This window comes from Neltuma alba, unplaced genomic scaffold (assembly GCF_004799145.2).
Source record: "Neltuma alba isolate B1F8T4 unplaced genomic scaffold, ASM479914v2 tig00012094_pilon, whole genome shotgun sequence".
In the NCBI taxonomy this organism is placed as follows: domain Eukaryota; kingdom Viridiplantae; phylum Streptophyta; class Magnoliopsida; order Fabales; family Fabaceae; genus Neltuma; species Neltuma alba.
Window position 1 is genome coordinate 132,775 of NW_021636651.1, and position 20,758 is coordinate 153,532.

A 20,758-nucleotide genomic window follows, 5' to 3' on the forward strand; every position below is an offset into this window, starting at 1 on the left:
ATATCTTCCAAAAACTCCCAATACATTAATACCATGCAAAACCCCACAAGAAAATTTCCCTTTCCATATATAAAATACATTTAGAATAACATTTGTTACTCTAAGCACAAAAACATAAATCCACTCACAATACCATAATAGCATGTATAAAGGATTGGAAAGTAGTTACCTCTCGTCTGAACAAGTAATAACAAACCACCAATGATGCCCCGTACACTAACATAACCCACAACCAGTCTACACAAGCACACAAACACATAGACCACTACATATTAGCTTTCAAATTAATAAAGTGGCCAAAATAACACTTAAGGACACAAAATTTCTAACCTCAACCAAAACTCTACCCAACTCCAAAGGGCATAACCATAAAGGCAACACTACAAGGTCATGAAAATCCATTAAAACATTAAATTCCCCTCCAAGCATCAATTAGGATTCAAACCACAAGGACCCACTCTAAGAATTTCACACTCAAATATCCAAGGAGAACAATTCAAGTTCTAATAACATTCTAAACTGATTAAAAATTCAATTTAACCCTCCTTAACATAACCTAATTCACAAAACTCAAATTCAATCTCCACATTATCATCCTCAGTCATAAACTTCTATTTTCCATAAATCCTCAAAAATCCCAAGAAAGAAAGTAGATTAGAGGTTAAAATCACTTACTTAAGCCAATAGACCCCTAGAAACACCTTCTCCAAGCCAAAATTCCAAAACCCTAACAGAGCTCCAACTTCCATCTTTAGAAATTTAAATTTTTACACATCAGACCCCTCCTGCATATTTATAAATTCGGGGCCTTCACCATAGCGAACCCCATACTTGGTCATGGTGAACTAATCTAGAGATGGTTTTAGTCTCCTAAAAACCCTACTTTGCCGCAGCAAACTCCAATCTTTGCCGCGGCAAGACATTCCCAAGAGGAATTCTCGCTCGTCCAGATAACCTTCACCTCGGCATACCCCTAACCTCACCATGGCGAGACCCTCCCGAGAGGGAAACCTTGCTCACCTGAACAACTTTGCCATGATGAAACATGCCCGAAATGACACATTCCTTGAACTCCAAAGTTCGCCGCAGTGAACAAATCCCAGGAGGGATTATTCACTTGATTCTTCCAACTCACTTTAATCCCAAACCAAACAATAAGATTCAAGTTTAAACACCGATTATCCTCAAAAATCAGGGTTAAAGGGCTATTAAAACTCAAAATAAAACTCAGAACGTTACACTTTTTCTCTCCTTATCAAATCCTTTAATTTCATTCTATGAGCACCATTAACCCCAGAAACTTTGCTCTGTTAATATTGTTAGCTCTTCTATAGAAGCTAATTATGTTAAGAGCATAAAATTAAAGGATTTAATAAAAAATAACACCCATGTACCATTAATTTAACATAAATGTGCTATTAATTTTTCTGCCAAATCTTTATTTTAAAATTTAACAAATTTTTAGCTTTATCTCTATCTTACATATGGACTTTTCAACAAAATAACAATTAATTAACACAAGAAAAAATGAGGGTAAAATAGTACATTTCTGTTAAAAATGTGCAATATGACTTATAAATAGGATAAAAATCTTCTCTCTCTACCTTATTTTTATAAATAGAACTAGAATAGTAATATATAAATAAGCGAATTATGCAAATAAAAAGTTGGTTAAAAAAGATAGACAGTATAAAAAAGTATTTTATTTTTAAAAAATACTCAAATAAGGAGAGAGAGTTAATGAAAGAGATGATACGTAGGAAAAAGATGTGTGTGAGAAATAAATAATGCAGTACATAACATGTGATTAATAGGAAAAGTAGTTTGGCAATAAAATTAATAGATAAAGAAATGAAAAAAGTTGGTTAAAATTTCAGACATTGTCTAGGTGTAGACTAATCCACGTCCGCCTCTAAAAATTCTTTCTCACATGGATTTAATTTAATTTGGAGTTCTGGAAAACTTAAAATATAAATCAGTTTTCATGAAGTTTAGGAAAAAAATTGAATTTTCTTAATATGGATTTTGGGTTTATGGTTCTTTCACAAGCTGTACTAAATTTTAGAATTCAGCAAATAATAATTGCCATCATTTTTCAAAAGAAGGGGCATGGCAGGGCCCCACACACAACCTGAAAAAGGTTTAGACTTCTGCCATCGCATCTCGTCTTTTTTTTTTTTTTTAAATCCTTTTGGTAGGTTATAATTACTTTTTTCATAGAAATTTTTAAATAGTACTAAGATAATTTGGATATGGAGAAGTATAAATGTGTTTTATTCCAGGATGGTCCATACTTGCTGCTGTAATTGATCTACTAAACATGGGAAAACTTGCTTCCTTTGTTTTCATTTTCTTCCTTCACTACTTTATGGCCTTCTTGGCATGGAGCGAGGGGAATTCCACTGTCGACAAATATGCACTGCTTGCTTTTAAAGCATCTATTGTGGATCCATACAATCTCTTGGCCAACTGGTCTGACTCTTCTTCTTCTCCATGTGATTGGGTTGGTGTTGGATGCAATACACGCCACAGAAGGGTTCATTCCTTAAAACTTAGTGATGCGGGTCTTAAAGGCATCATATCTCCATGGCTAGGAAATCTGTCATTCCTTGTTGAACTTGATCTAAGTATCAATGATTTTTACGGTGAGATACCAAAAGAGTGGGTACAATTGCGTAGGTTGAAACTGCTCAACATGAGCTACAATAACTTTCACGGGCAAGTTCCAATGTGGATAGGAGATTTATCTATGCTTGAGTACCTGAGTTTTCGAAATAATAGTCTCATTGGATTTATTCCATTATCTCTATTCAATTTATCAAGGTTGGAGATCTTGGATTGGAATTCTAACTTCATTCAGGGAAGCATTCCACTTGAGATAGGAAATTTGAAGCACTTGAAGATGTTACAAATTGCAGGGAACAAACTTTCTGAAACTATTCCACCAACAATTTTCAACTTATCTTCACTTCAAAAATTGAATTTGTCCCATAACACTTTGTCAGGTATGTCATGGATAATTTGTAGTGTCTATAGGTGTTGGTTTCTGATGTTTTAATTTTTCTCCCGCTTTCCATGTTTTGTATATTTCAGCACGCCATAGGAATGACACTTTGGTCTGTGGATATTAGTCCAGCCAGATTGGAACGCTCATGGCTTTTTGAAAATAATTATTTATTTTAACATTTAAAGTATATTATAGGCGTTATCTCTCAAAATGAGTAAGAAGATTATGGTCTCAAGTGCATTGATTCTAAGGTTAAACCATAAATTTATGCTGAAAGTTTTCACTAGGGAGCACTGAGGATTCAAAAGCTTTTTTGGATTTAATATTGCCTCGAAAGTTTAAAATTATAATAATTTTACCCTGTTGTTAAAAAGCTAACATTGACCGTTAACATAATGACATAAGTCATTAACATTCTTAATGGTGTGGGGCAAAATTGTTTATGATTTTAAACTATGCAGCAATATTGAACCCAGAAAAACTTTTGAGACTAATTTACTATATTGACTTATGACGTTTCTGACGTGCTCCATGTTTTCAATATTTTAAGGAGCTATTCCAAATGAAGATATTATATATCTCACAAGTCACAAACAATTGATCGCTTTCAGGTACTATACCATCTTTATTATTTAATAATTCAGATCTGCAAGAATTGTCACTCTCCCAAAATCAATTATATGGCAGTCTCCCAACCAACGTGTGTTTTGGGCTCCCGAGACTTGAATTTTTCTCTGTGGCTGAAAACGATCTCTCCGGTGAACTGCCATCTAGTTGGCATCAATGCAAAGAACTGAAGGTTTTGGAATTAGGTTTTAACAGGTTCAACAGAGGATACATACCAAGCGACATTGGAAGTTTACCCAATCTTCAAGTTTTGCATCTCATGAACAACAACTTGGAAGGTATGAGTTCTAATTATAAACCCTTGATAGGTTAATTGCAAATTTATTTTCATAATGTTTATAGGTCATTAATTTGTAACACAAATTATCCGGATATATAATAAACAAATAATATCCCACTGGATTACTTTCCAAAACACGGATAGCATTAAACATGTAATTCAAGTAGTGTCAATTGGCTGTGGATTATAGATAGTTTAATATGAAAGTGAATATCAATGAAACAATATGAAATAAAAATATCCATTTTTTTTTAAAAAAATATTTCATTAACTCATCCACGCCATAAAAATATCGACTTCCCAAGTCAGAGTGATTTTAGAAAATAAATAGTATTTTTACATATTTATTATTATTTTTAACCAATTTTATAGAATCATATTAAATGACTCCATCGTCTAAGTGTTTTAATGGAAGTGTAATTTAAAAGCCAAGGTAGACTTCGTTTTTTTTTTTTGGCTCATTATGTTTAACCTTTGTACTTTTGTTTATTAATGTGAAATTAGTTTTTCATAAAGAGAAAGGTAGACTAACATCATCAATTGGCAGTATTATATTGCACGTTGTTTGAATATTTATATCTAGGAGAAAACTCCTTAACAGGTATATTCTCAATCTACTCAGCCACCAATTTTATTATTTAACAAAATTTCATTTATCATATATAATATATGTGGGTACGGGAGAAAGCAAAGCTTGTTCTACATTATCTCCAAAATTTCAAATTGAAAATACTTTAATTCCTTAAATAAAAATAAAAAATTCTTTTACGGTTATGTCTTGTAGCAGAATCAGTGTTCTATAGTAAATTAGAACAGGACTCTTGCAAAATGCATGCATGATTAAAAAAGGCATATATGGCTTATCATTAAGAGAACTTTTACTAAAATATAGGCTTAATAAGCAAGGCATATGGGTTATTAATAGTATAATATTAATTATCGTGTTGCTGACATTAAATTTTAAATTAAACAGGAGAAATTCCATCATCTCTCTTCAGCAATTCTTCTTTAAGAATATTACGTTTAGGACAAAACGGTTTAAATGGGAGTATACCAACTATTGGGAATCAGACAATGCTGGAAACTTTAGTTCTAAATAACAACTCCTTTTCAGGTATGGTCAATCTACTCATCCATCAATTTGATGCTTCAACAAAATTCCATTTATTATTTGCAAAGTTTATATTCTATATCATCTCTAAAATTCATAAACTGTTTTTTTTCCCAGGTGAAATTCCTCAATCTATCTACAACATACCTTCTTTGAGAATAGTTGACTTTACCTATAACTATTTAAAGGGTAATTTGCCAGAAGATATGTGCTATAGACTCCCTTTACTTGAAGTTTTTGGAGTTGGTCTTAATCAATTCGAGGGACGTATTCCAAAGTCAATAAGTAACTGCACAAATTTGCGAGCCTTATTTTTGTGTCAGAACTCATTTTCAGGTACGCGCAAAGAGTTGTGTGCGTGTGTGTTTATAATTTGGTCACATGTTTATATAGTAATTTCATTCAAACATTCTAATATGAAAAGAAATGATTGTGATCTTTAATTAAAACTTAATGATATCTTCCAACGCGCACATACATACTTGATAATTCCAATCCTTCTTTTGATAAATTACAAAACCAAGGACATGCTCTTGTTAGTCTATATATATATTACTACCCCCAGTTTTTAATATAAGATTTAGTTGATTATTTTGGAGAGATTAAATAAGTTATTAAATTACTTTAAAATATTTATATTTATCGCTTTTATCCAAACTAATTTGCCTCACTTATAAATTGATATACGATCTAATAATTTGCATAAGTATTTTAGAGATCATGTAATATATATTATAATTAAGTAATTTAATAATCTTATTAATCTTTTCAAATTAGTCAATTATTGGGTCTTACATTAAGAATAAAAAACCATATAACATTAAAATTTGAGACATGAATTGCAAAATATTTATTTTTAGTTTTATTAATATTTATTAAAAAGGATCATAAAAATTGTAATTACTTAGAAGGATCAAATTTAAAAGTATACATTTAAAGTATTAAATTTTTCCTAGTGTAACCTTGAACATTCTGTCCTACGTACATTTAAAATTAAAAAGAATAAAACTAAAACTAAAATTAAAAAAATGCCTATCATCCACATGACTATATCTTTTTTCAACTTTTATTCCTCACCGAGGTCCATATTCTGTCCTCTTTCCTATCATCAAGGTATCATTTAATTATTAATATCAATTTTTATCCATTTTTTTTACCAGCAATCAATATTTATCCATTTCTATCATCAATTTTTTTCTGATTTATATTGTCAATTTAAAATTTATAACGTCAAATTATGAACAAACTATTGTGGATCTCATGAAATTATGAGAAAAGAATCATGTTATTTATAATTTTTAGTTTGTAAATAAATAATATGAATAAATGGTATGATTTATTAGAGTTTAATATTATGTGTGCATTATAAGATTCACTCCTCAAAATCGTTTAAGAATAAACTAATCCGTACATCATATATCTTTTTTTTTTATAAATATCATGAATCCATATATATGATCTATATATAAATATAGGAGCAAATAATTAAAAGATTTATAAACATTACATGGATTTTTAATATTTATAACTCACATAAATTTCTTATAAAAAAATTAAACTAACTTCCTTTGAATTTTTTAATGGGTTAATTTTATTTTTATTTCCTAGATATATATAACATTTCTTTAAATGAAAATAATTACATCAAGTTCTTTATATTAATTATGTTACACATGACCATGTGTCCTATTTTTAATATATTAGCATTAATTATAAATTTACATGAAACAAAAAAAACACATGGATATATATGATTGGAGAACTTAACAATACTAAAATTATATAACTTTTATTTTTAATTAAAGTTTGTTATGATTTTAAAAGTAAAATTTTAATTGTGTCAAAATTGAACGGTGTTCGTGTAATGTTTTTTCAATAGATGTCTATGCAAGTAGTAAAAATTGAGGGAAATTTTGTTTAATTTAGTAAATTTAAAGTTTTAAAAATAGAATGTGGGAGAGATAATGTAAGAGGTTTAATTTGATTTGGGGTAATTTAGTATTTTTAAATGGGAAAAAATTTACCTCCCGTTGCCTTATATCCAGTACATCCAATTTCCAATCAACAAGTGCCATGTGGATTTATGAAACCCCTGACCATTTAACGGCGTTACTTCCCTTCATCTCCGTTCAGAGCCTCAATCATTTATCCAGCATGGCCCTATCTGCCGCTAAAGAGACGATTTTGGTGAGGTGGGTGATTCAGTTGCAGAGAACGCTACTGATGAGTTGAGCCCAAAGCCACAAATGGGGGCAGTACCAGTGGGCATATAAAGCACGATTTATTGGGTCTCTCACAATCTGTTGCGATATTTGCACCAACAAATTGATGTTCTTGATTGGTGGCGCAGTATGAAAGGAGTTGCTGTCCCAGCCAGCATCAACAATATTTGCAGAGCCATATTCTCACATAAAACCAGAGAAAGAGAGAGAGTAGCTTCCGCAGAAAGAGTTAAAACAGGCTTCAGTGATTTGCGACACTTCAAACGGAGATGGAGGGGAGTAACGCCATCAAATGATTAGGTGTTTAATAAATCCACATGGCACTTATTGATTAGAGGACTCGATGTAAGCTACTGGAGGTAAGTTTTCTCCTTTTAAATTTATATTTTGACTTTTAGTTCTTTTAAATAATTATAATTTTTATGATCATCATCGATAAATATCATTCTCTCTAGGTTCGTCGTTCTAATTTTTCCGATAAAGATATTACCCACATGTAAATTACTAGCTTGGACGTAACTAATTTCTTACATGGATGAAATTAGTTTCCTCTCTTTCCTATATTTAGGTGTGGACTTCCTAGCCTAGGAAAAAATTGAAATTAGTAAGATATCTGGATTCTTCTTAGAGGAGTGAATTCAAATTTTTGAAACATATATATTTCTTCCAATCCTTAATATAAGAACTTGTTTGACTTTTATTTTGATCCCAAGTATAAGAGCTTAATCCACTTTGTCTCTTATATTTATCTATTTTTTTTGAAAATAGTCCTTATAATGATAGTAATTATAGCCAATACATTTGATTAACAAGGATATTTTAAGAAAAACAACACATGTTCATTATAAACAACTAACTTAACTAATTTTTTTAATCTACTCAATTGGTCAACTAGTTTTTATATTAAGAACCGGAGATAATATGCTACAGGAACACCCACGTACAAAACATATCATGTCGTCTGTTTTGTCAATTTTCTACTGTATATAAATTTTATCATCCATCAGCTTTTGTTTTGTAAGGTACTTACCCAACAGCTTTTAATTTTGTTTCCAGGTCTTATACCCAAGGAGATGGGCAATCTTCATAAGCTTGAAGATTTGAGTTTAGTATATAATAATTTCAGTGGACCCATTCCTTCTCACATATTCAACATTACGGCATTGGCAAATGTCTACGTTCAAGATAATTTCCTTTCTAGCTTTCTCCCATCAAATTTAGGAATTGGCATTCCCAATCTGCAGAAACTAGGGTTGGGACAAAATCACTTTATTGGACAAATTCCAATCAGCATCTCAAATGCTTCTAAGCTCACTATTGTAGATCTGTCATGGAATAAGTTTTGTGGAGATATACCAACTGCGCTTGGGAATCTAACAAACATGATCGCATTATATTCTGATGAGAATGATTTGAGTGGGATGATTCCAAGTACAATTAACAGACTGCAAAGCCTTCAACATTTAAGTCTTAGCAACAACAAATTGCAAGGGTCCATCATAAATGAACTGTGCCAAATCAGAAGTTTGAGTGAATTGTATCTAGCCAACAACATGTTTTCGGGAATGATTCCAAAGTGCTTCACAAATACTTCTCTGCGGAGGTTGGATTTAAGCTCTAACAAATTGATTTCTCATATACCCTCTTCTATTTGGAGCCTTGAAGATATATTAGTCTTAGACTTATCCTCCAATGCATTGAGTGGAAGAATTTCTCCTGCAGTATCAAACTTGAAAGCAATTATACTCTTGAATTTGTCAAGAAATCAAATTTCTGGAAACATCCCAACAACTATGGGCTATTTGAGAACATTGCAAAATCTATCTTTGGCACATAACAAACTCCAAGGGTCTATTCCTGAATCATTTAGTGGCATGATAAGTATGGAATCCTTGGATCTCTCCCAAAATTATTTGTCTAGGGTGATTCCAAAGTCCTTAGAGTTACTTGTCCATATGGAGTACATTAATCTTTCATACAATTTATTATATGGAGAAATTCCAAATGGTGGGCCTTTTGCTAATTTTACATATGAATCTTTTATGATGAATGAAAATCTTTGTGGGAAGCCCCAGCTAAAAGTCCATCCATGCAAAAATGGAAACAAGCACATCTCAACTAAAATGATGCTTGTGATCAAATGCTCACCGCCTGTAGTTTTTGCAATCGTTTTGGTTGCCTCATGCCTAATGTTTCTTAAGTTTAAGAAGGTTCATGTTAGTCATGAGATGAACAATAGAGACTCCTTAAATTTGGACACACTAATTAAGATATCCTATTATGATCTTTTGCAAGCAACGAATAGGTTTGATGAGGGTAATTTTCTTGGCAAGGGAAGTTTTGGATCAGTCTACAAAGGAATTCTTTCAAATGGAAAGATAGTTGCTGCAAAAGTATTTAACTCAAACTTGCAAGAAGCATTGAGGAGTTTTGATATTGAATGTGCTGCTATATGCAATTTACGTCATCGAAACCTCATTAAGATCATCAGCAGTTGCTCCAATGGTGATTTTAAATCTCTCATAATGGAATTCATGCCAAATGGAAGTCTTGATAGATGGTTGTACTCCCATAATTATTGTTTAGATATAGAGCAAAGATTGGACATAATGATTGATGTGGCATTAGCCTTGGAGTATCTTCATCATGGTTCTCCTACACCAGTAGTCCATTGTGATATAAAGCCAAGCAATGTTTTATTGGATGAAAATATGGTGGCCCATTTGAGTGATTTTGGAATTGCCAAATTATTAATTGACAGTCACTCAGAAATTTATACGGAAACCTTGGCCACAATTGGTTATATGGCACCAGGTAATAATTTAGTAATCATATTAAGTTTTATTTAAATTTATGTTTCTTATATTCATTTATGCCTATACACACGTGCAGAAACAAATATGCCTATATACGGACATGCATATGCTAGAAGAAACTATAAGTTGTTCAACTATTGAATTTAGCATTCAAATGTATACGCAGAGTATGGATCAAAAGGAGCAATTTCAATCAAAGGAGATGTCTACAGCTTTGGTATTTTGCTCATAGAAATGCTTACAAGGAAGAAGCCAACAGATGAGATGTTTGCTCAAGATCTGAATCTGAAAGAATTTGTTAGCAAATCAACACCACATTCAATCATCAATATTGTGGATGTCAATTTGCTGCGCACAGGCAACCAAAAAATTGGTAATATATTGCTGCATATATCATCAGTTTTTGAATTAGCCTTAAATTGTTGCGCTGATGCACCTGAGGCAAGACCCAATATGTCAGAGGTTGTGGAGTCGCTGAGAAAAAGGAAGGCCATGTTAGTGTAAAATATTCAAGGAACCACTAGCCTGTTGAATAAATGTTAAATCAAATTTTATCTGCTACAGTCTTTCACCCCTTGGATTGTTCTATATTATCGGAACATGCATGAAGAGTGATGATGTCTCCTGTATTAATATATTAATGATTTGAAATTTGAGAATTCTGCACTCCACACCCGCGTTTTGGTTGTCTTCAAGTTAGTCCTTATGTGTTAGAAATATAATTGAATAACAGGAGAATTCATTCCCTTTTTTCTTCAAGATAACTATATCAAGTTTGAAATTTTTTTTTTTTTTTAAGTTCATCTCATATTTTTCATGGATTTGGATGTTAAGTCCTAAGAACATGAATGAAAGTGATATAAGTAGACTTGTATGAGAACGTTAAGCTATGGAAGATAGATGCTAAACTGAACTATGTGCTCTGTTTCCATGGCTAGCACGAACATCCGTTGATTTGGGTTATTATGGGCAATGATTAATTTGTTTTTTTTTTTTGGGGGGGGGGTGTTGAGTCTGGAAAAGAATGCGTTACAAATTAATAACTGAGGAAGATTTGCATTCAAATAATGGAGCATAACAGTTTTGAAGTTCCAGGAATCAGTAAAAGACAGAAACAGAGTAGGAAAAAAGGGTCAAAATCGATTTATGCTCTTGGATTGGCTTATTTAAGTATTTATAAACACATTGGACGTAAATTAAAACAAAACTTTTTTTATATATTTATCTCCTCCTATTTTTTACTGTTTATAAACTATTCCAAATAAGTATGGAAATCTAGTTTGTCACGCCTTAAAAAACCTTTAATCATGTAAAAATCGATTTCATCGGTATAGAAATCAATTTTGAATTGCTGGATTTGAAGGAAGAAGACACGCATACTCGTAATAAAATCGATTTGTGCAAACGTGAGAACGGAAAATTAACGGCCAAAGTGTTTTGAGTATTTATTTTTTATTTTTTATTTTTTTACAAAATTATTATTTTTCCCTCCCTTTTGTGGCTAGAAATTTTTCTTTTCCTTCCCTTCCCTTCCATCAAAATAATGAGTACTACTGCTATAAAAAGTATGCGTTAATAAATTTCTAAGACTTTTATTATTGCATGTTGTTGGGTATATTTGTTTGGAATGCATGGGTTTTGAAGAATAAATAAAACTATTCATTAATTAAAAAAATAGTATTATTATTAAACTTTTAAAAGGTTTAGAAAATTTTTCCTTAAAAAAAGTGAAAAAATTCTCTTAACATGACAAAGTACATATCCCTATGATTGTGCCTTCATTTTTTTTTGGTTATAATAAAATTTAGATAAATTAGATTCCATCGACTTATCACAATTTAGACGGGTTCCAGTTCATCAGGGTGGCTTAAAAATTTTGGGATCCAAGATCTGTAATGGATATACAATGCTCAGCGGAGTTCCCTTGGATGACAGCCCTCATCCATTGTAGACCCAACAAAGCCCATCTTACATTAACCCAATGAGGCGAAATGGGCCAGTTAATGGGCTTTTGAGCCCAATGTTGCAAACAGTAATACTCTACTAGTCCTAAATATAAATTTTTTTTTTATAAAACGGAAGAGTATTAATTACCAAGATAGTACGCTCTGGGAATTACTTATCAGGATATTACATCCAAAATCGTTCAAAGCAGGTGGGATTTTAAAAACATACGGAACTCGTTCTCTCGAAGAACGAGTTTTGCACCTTCATTTTTTTAAAATAATGTTTTTTTTTATAAAAATGTTGGCAGGGATAGCCTGCCACCTGCTCCATTGACCTGTCCCCCTTCTACACCTCATCCCACTCTCCTCAAAACATTTTCCTCCCCCTGTCACTTTTTCTATCGTCCTCCCGTGTACACATGTGCACACATCCCAAATTATTATAATTATCGTGCTTAATCCTGATTATCCTGTAAAAAGAGAGAAAAAAACCGCTATTAAAATTTCAAAAGGTTAATTTTAAGAACCTAAAAAATATGGTTTACGAAAAGCAGATAGGGTTTGGGAGTCGATTGAGTGTGGGAAGATATTAGACACCCTACAATACCCGTTCAAGAGAACACTTACCCCAAGTCAACTATTTAAAATTAATATGGCCTTTTTAATTATATTTTAATTACTCTAAAGAAAAAGATAGAAACAAAGAAAAAAATTTTATTTACAAAAAAAAATTATTTATAAAGTTAGACTTGACCCAAGATAAAAACCTAGGACCTATGTATCATTTAAAGGGATCAAAGTCCACATAGTTCGGGGGTAGGAATGCGTGTCATTTGACTGATATCTTTTAAAAAATATTTATTTGATTATTTAAAAAGGATTTTTTGTGCGTTGTTGTTTTTTAATTTATGAAAACAATTTTTATATTTTTATTTAAAAATATTTATTTTTTTATGACAAATTTTGGATTACACTTTCTGTGGAGATTCCCATAATCTCACACGGAAAAATAATCATTCAAACTTGCGAAGTTTCTAAAAACCTCACACGACTCTATAAAATATTTTATTAATGTGAAATTAGTTTTTCATAAAGAGAAAGGTAGCCTAACATCATCAATTGGCAATATTATATTGCACGTTGTTTGAATATTTATATCTGGAAGAAAACTCCTTAGCAGGTATATTCTCAATCTACTCAGCCACCAATTTTATTATTTAACAAAATTTCATTTATCATAGATAATATATGTGGGTACGGGCGAAAGCAAAGCTTTTTCTATATTATCTCCAAAATTTCTAATTGAAAATACTTTAATTCCTTAAATAAAAATAAAAATTCTTTTACGGTTATATCTTGTAGCAGAATCAGTGTTCTATAGTCAATACTCAATAGTAATAAATTACATTAAATTTTAAATTAAACAGGAGAAATTCCATCATCTCTCTTCAGCAATTCTTCTTTAAGAATATTGCATTTAAGACAAAACGGTTTAAATGGGAGTATACCAACTCTTGGGAACCAGACAATGCTGCAAACTTTAAATCTATATAACAACTCCTTTTCAGGTATGGTCAATCTACTCATCCATCAATTTGATGCTTCAACAAATTTCCATTTATTATTTGCAAAACTTATATTCTACTCCTCTTGTCATATTTATAAGACAAAAAGAGAAAACATTTTTTTATCCTATTTACAGGGCACCGAGAGAAATTTTTTATATGGATGTACAATTTTATCTCTCATTTATTATTGTATTAACTTTATTTACATGGGGTATAATATATTTTAAATAGGAATAAAATTGGAAAGTTATTAAATTTTAAATGAAAGTTAACGAAATTTAAAGTTTTTCTTGATCTGTGTGAAACATGTTGAAAATGCCTTATAAATAGGATATAAGGAGTATATCATCTCTAAAATTCATAAATTGTGTAGTCAAAAAAAATTCATAAATTGTTTTTTTCTCGGGTGAAATTCCTCAATCTATCTACAACACACCTTCTTTGAGATGGGTTGACTTTGCCTATAAAGGGTAATTTGCCAGAAGAGATGTGCTATAAACTCCCTTTACTTGAAGTTTTTTCGGTTGCTCTTAATCAATTTGAGGGAAGTATTCCAAAATCAATAAGTAACTGTACATATTTGCGAGGCTTTTTTTTGGGTTCGAACTCATTTTCAGGTGCGCGCAAGGGGTTGTGTGCGTGTGTGTTTATAATTTTGTCGCATGTTTATATAGTAATTTCATCCAAACATTCTAATATGAAAAGAAATGATTGTGATCTTTAATTAAAACTTAACGATATCTTCCAACACGCACATACATACTTGATAATTCCAATCCCTCTTTTGATAAATTACAAAACCAAGGACATGCTCTTGTTAGTCTATATATAGTATTAGTTCCAGTCCTTAATATAAGATTTAGTTAACTATTTTGAAGAGATTAAATAAGTTATTAAATTATTTCAAAATATTTATATTTATTGCTTTTATTCAAACTAATTTGCCTCACTTATAAATTGAACTATGAATAATGATTCGCATAAGTATTTTAGAAATTATGTAATATATGCTATAATTAAGTAATTTAATAATCTTATTAATCTTTTCAAATTAGTCAATTGTGTCTTATATTAAGGATCAGAAAGCATATAACATTAAAATTTGAGACATAATTTGCCAAAATATTTATTTGTAGTTTTATTAATATTTATTAAAAAGGATCATAAAAATTGCAATTATTTAGAAGGATCAAATTTAAAAGTATACATTTAAGAAAAAACAACACATGTTTATTATAAATAATTAACTTAACTAATTTTCTTAATCTACTTAATTAGTTACTAGCTCTTATATTGAGAACTAGAGGTAATATGCTACAGGAACACCCACGTACAAAACATATCATGTTACCTGTTTTGTCAATTTTCTACTTTACATAAATTTTACCATCCATCAACTTTTGTTTTCTAAGGTAGTTACCCAACAGCTTTTAATTTTGTTTCCAGGCCTTGTACCCAAGGAGATAGGCAATCTTGATAAGCTTGAAGATATGATTTTAGCATCTAATAATTTCAGTGGATCCATTCCTTCTCATATATTCAACATTTCGGTGTTGACATATGTCTCCTTTGCAAATAATTCCCTCTCTAGTTTTCTCCCATCAAATATAGGAACTGGCCTTCCCAACCTAAAGAAATTGATTTTGAGACAAAATCAATTTGTTCGACAAATTCCAACCAGCATATCAAATGCTTCTAAGCTCACTATTGTAGATCTATCATGGAATAAGTTTTGTGGATATATACCCACTGCACTTGGGAATCTAAAAAGCATGATCGCATTATATTCTGAGGAAAATGATTTGAATGGGATGATTCCAAGTACAATTAACAGACTGCAAAGCCTTCAACATTTAAGTCTTGGCAACAACAGATTGCAAGGGTCCATCATAAATGAATTGTGCCAAATCAGAAGTTTGAGTGAATTGTATCTAGCCAACAACATGATTTCAGGAACAATTCCAAAGTGCTTCACAAATACTTCTTTGCGGAGATTAGATTTAAGCTCTAACTATTTGATTTTTCATATACCTTCTTCTCTTTGGAGTCATGAAGATATTTTATTCTTGGACTTATCCTCTGATGCATTGAGTGGAAGAATTTCTCCCAAGGTATCAAACTTGAAAGCAATTATACTTTTCAATCTATCAAGAAATCAAATTTCAGGAAACATCCCAACAGCTATGGGCAATTTGAAAACATTGCAAAATCTATCTTTGGCTCATAACAAACTCCAAGGGTCTATTCTTGAATCATTTAGTGGCATGATAAATATGGAATCCTTGGATCTCTCCCAAAATTATTTGTCTGGGGTGATTCAAAAGTCTTTAGAGTTACTTGTCCAAATGGAATACATTAATCTTTCATGCAATTTATTGCATGGAGAAATTCCAAATGGTGGGCCTTTTCCTAATTTTACATATGAATCTTTTATGATGAATGAAGATCTTTGTGGGAAGCTCCAGCTAAACATCCATCCATGCAAAAAAGGAGACAAGCACATCTCAACTAAAATAATGCTTGTGATCAAATGCTTATTGCCTTTAGCTTTTGCAATCATTTTGGTTGCCTTATGCCTAATGTTTCTTAAGTTTAAGAAGGGTCATGTTAGTCATGAGATGAATAATAGAGACTCCTTAAATTTAGACATAGTGGCTAAGATATTCTATTATGATCTTTTGCAAGCAACAAATAGGTTTGATGAGAGTAATTTTCTTGGCAAGGGAAGTTTTGGATCAGTCTACAAAGGAATTCTTTCAAATGGAAAGATAGTTGTTGCAAAAGTATTCAACTCAAACTTGCAAGAAGCATTAAGGAGTTTTGACATTGAATGTGCTGCCATGTGCAATTTATGTCATTGAAATCTCGTTAAGATCATTAGCAGTTGCTCAAATGGTGATTTTAAATCTCTCATAATGGAATTCATGCCAAATGGAAGTCTTGAGAGATAGTTATATTCCCATAACTACTGTTTAGATATAGTGCAAAGATTGGACATAATGATTGATGTGGCATCAGCATTGGAGTATCTTCATTATGGTTCTCCTATCCCAGTGGTCCATTTTGATGTGAAGCATAGCAATATTTTAATGGATGAAGATATAGTGGCCCATTTAAGTGACTTTGGAATTGCCAAATTATTAATTGACTGTCAATCATAAATTTATACAGAAATTTTGACTACAATTGGTTATATGGCACCGGGTAATAATTCAGCACTCATATTAAGTTTTATTTAATTTATGTTTCTTATATTCATTTATGCCTATACACACGTGCACAAACAAATATGCTTATAGAAGTACATGCATATGCTAAAAGAAACTATAAATTATTCAATTAGTTAATTTAGCGTTCAAATTTATAGGTAGAGTATCGATCAAAAGGAACAGTTTCAATGAAAAGAGACGTGTACAGTTTTGGTATTTTGCTCATGGAAATGCTTACAAGGAAGCAGCCAACAGATGAGATGTTTACTCAAGAGCTGAATCTGAAAGAATTTGTTAGCTAATCAACACCACATTCAATCAGCAATATCGTAGATGTCAATTTGCTGCACACAAGCAACCAAAAAATTGGTAATATATTGCTGCATATATCATCAATTTTTGAGTTAGCCTTAAATTGTTGCGATGCTGCGCCTGAGGCAAGACCTAATATGTCAGAGATTGTGGTGTCACTGGGAAAAAGCAAGGCCATATTAATGCAAAATATTCAAGGAACCACTAGCTTGTTGCATAAATGTTAAATCAAAATTTATCTGCTACAATCTTTCACCCTTTGGATTATATTGTTCTATTGTGGGAACATATATGGAGAGTGATGCCATCTCCTGTATTAATATATTGATGATTTGAAATTTGAGAATTTTGAACTCCACATCTGTGTTTTGGCTGTCTCAAGTTAGTCTTTACGTGCTAGAAATGTACATTGAATAACAATAGAATTCATTTCATTTTTTCTTCAAGATAACTATATAAAGTTTGGAAATTATTGTCTTTTTTTGGGATTATCCAACGTCCTGAAATAGTCGAATTAAGAATACGAATGATAGTGACCTGAATAGACTTGTATGAGAATTTTAAGCTATGGAAGATAGATGTTAAAGTGAACTCTGTGCTCTGTTTCTATGGCTATCATGAACATCGATTGATTTGGGTTGTTCTGGGCAATGATTAACTGGGAACTTTGAGTCTGGAAAATAATAAATTAGAGATTAATAACTGAGGAAGATTTGCATTCAAATAATGGAGCATAACAGTTTTGAATTTCTAGGAATCAGTGAAAGACGAAAAACAGAGTAGGAAAGAAAGGGCCAAAATCGATTTCATGTAAGAAATCGATTTTTTCATTGGCATAGAAATCAATTTTGAATTGCTGGATTTGAAGGAAGAAGGCACAATTGTAATGAAATCGATTTGTGCAGACGTGGGAAAAGAAAATTAACGGCAAAATAGAGTTAAGAGCAAGGAACAAAAAACCAGACCGGATACTAAATCGGTTGAGATAGTTGATTTAAGGGGTAGTGGGTCAGATTGGAGTCAACTCAAGATCAAACTAGTCATATTAAAATAATATAATTTAATTGAAAATGACAAAATATAAAAATACTAATAATCACTAATAAAAAATATAAAAAAAATACAATAACAATTTGATTGTAATAATAATAAAGTAGAACAATATTGAAAATTTTGATCTTTATGATTTCTCAATCACTAAAATTAATAGTCATTGATACCAAACTCATGATTAAAATTCATTTAAATATATAATAACTGAGATATTAGGAGCTGAATGAGAAAAAATAGGATAAATATCAATATACTTATTTAAACTGGTTCACATTGGTTTTTATTGGTTTTCACCGGTTCACACCGGTTTGACCGATTCAATTCTCTTCGAACCAGTCATCGGTTTAACCTATGAACAGAACCAGACTACTGACCGGTTCGCCAGTTTACCAGCTGGTCTTGTTTTTTTTTTTTTTTTTACATTGGTTAAGAGAGAAAGGGAAAATGAAACAAGGGTGTTTTGGGTATCTTGTATCTTATTTTTTATTTTTTAAAAAAGTTAGTATTTATCTTTTTTCCCCCTTTTTGTGTACGAGACTCTAATGCTCCGGGACGGAATGTCAGGAGAAGAATGTCTTTACTAACCTCTTTCTCCACTTCCTCTCCACTTAATGTTTTAATCATTGGATCAAACTTCAATGGTTAAGATTTATTTTATAAGAATATTATTAAAATGTTAAATATTAAATAATAAAAAATATATAAATAAATTTATACTGTTAAGTGTTAAAATTTGATATAAGTAGTTTAATATGATACATTTTTATTATATTTAATATTATAATAATATTTTTACTCAATTTTAAATCTCAACTATTGAAAGTTAATCCAATAATGAAGAAATTAAGTGGAGAGGAAATAGAGAAAAAAGTTAGTGGAGACGTTCTTCTTCATGGAATGTCTCCATTATGTACTCTCTCCACTTACTCTTCATTTAATTAAAATACAGCATATAGGGTAAAAAGCAAAATCTGGTCATTTTTTTCCTCGAATCAAAGGATGTGTTTGAATGAAACCAAACCATGGTTTGGAGAATAGATTCCTAAGAGAATAGATTTTGTGAAGAATAGATTATGTAAAAAAGTGATTATGATAAAGTAAGAATATTTGAATAATTGTTATCAGAAACACTTTTTGTATGTGTAAATTACTAAAAAAGGCATAAGTTAATATGATAATTACATAAAAGATAGATTTTATAATATATTTTAATTTGAAAAAATAAAATTGCTAATAATATATTTTTTACCAACATAATTAATAATATATAAGATAATGTAATTTATAAATAATTAATATGTGTATATATATTTATAAAATATAAGATTAAATATGTTTATAAAAAAATAATTGATGGGTGTTAAAGTCATATTATTATTGAGATCTAATCTGACAGGTACAATCATACTTTCTAATTTGAGTCAGAAGTAGAATGGATTCACTTTTTCTGAAGCTATGATTTTGAATACAAAATCATGGGTTTGACTCAAAACCATGATTTGTTAATTTCCTCGTGTTTGGCAAGTTTGATTTGGGTTCCAAAACTATGATTTCATGAGCTTGCCAAATTAAACAGGCCCTAAATGTCGTCGCTTGCAAATTCAGCTGCCCGTTTTCCTCCATCAGAAAGCGGTATGCGAGCAGAAATCATTGGAGAAAAAGAGGTGTTCGTTGGTTTGTATGAACCCCTTTTAAGTTTTTGGCTTGTGGCTTCTTAAAATCGTCTAACCGGAAAAATAATAATTAAAAAAAGGAACCATTTCGTTTCCATTCTTTCGATACAGACCGTGGTAGTTCACACTTTCTATCATAGATCAAGGAAAAAGTGATAAAAGCCCCAGAGCCATTCGATGAACTATGATAATATTATCTTCTGTCTTTAATATAAGAACTAATTGACTAATTTGAGTATATTAAAAAAATTAGTTAAGTTAGTTGTTTATAATAAATAAGTGTTGTCTTTTTTAAAATATCCTTACTCATCAAGTATATTGGCTAGAACTACTATTATTACGAGGACTACATTGAGAAAAAAAAGATAAATATGAGAGACAAAGCATATTGGGATCTTATATTTAGAATCAAAATAAAAGTTAGACGAGCTCTTATACTAAAGACCGAGTAATAAACATATAATTAGAGGCCATCTATTCGGATAAAAAAAATCGAGAAACATGTCCCAAAAGTGTATCAGATCACATAATTATATCCACATACACGATAACGATAAGTTACTTCATTTAAAGGTCCATACGTATTTTTAACGCTTCAACTGATCATAATTTCAAAATATTTCTAACATAACTTAACAAAATAAACTATTTAAGTCTTAGTCATGGCAAATAAAAATACAACATAACATGTGCTTAAAGAGCACGAAAGCTTTCATGGCTCACTTCATCAGTGCCTTCTCTTGATTCCTACTAAATCCTTCACCTAAAAGTGTTAATATAAGGGATGAAATCAAACGTTTCAGTAACTACTGAAATTCTAACCTATATAAGTAAACCATATATGATGAACAAAAATCCGTTTATGTGTGTATGTATGAAAATCACAAATTTGATACATTCAACTCAATTTCATTTTTGACTCAACAATATCCCT

At 31.0% G+C, this 20,758-nt stretch overlaps 1 protein-coding gene across 1 annotated transcript; it reads left to right on the forward strand.

Moving 5' to 3' along the window:
- The first annotated feature begins 2,266 nt into the window (after positions 1–2,266).
- On the forward strand, positions 2,267–16,438 carry LOC114722453 (LRR receptor-like serine/threonine-protein kinase GSO1). The gene is made up of 4 exons (XM_028908482.1): positions 2,267–3,005; positions 3,652–3,912; positions 13,437–13,577; positions 15,024–16,438. The coding sequence occupies exons 1-4, from the start codon at positions 2,267–2,269 to the stop codon at positions 16,436–16,438; spliced, it is 2,556 nt and encodes an 851-aa protein (XP_028764315.1).
- The last annotated feature ends 4,320 nt before the right edge of the window (positions 16,439–20,758 follow it).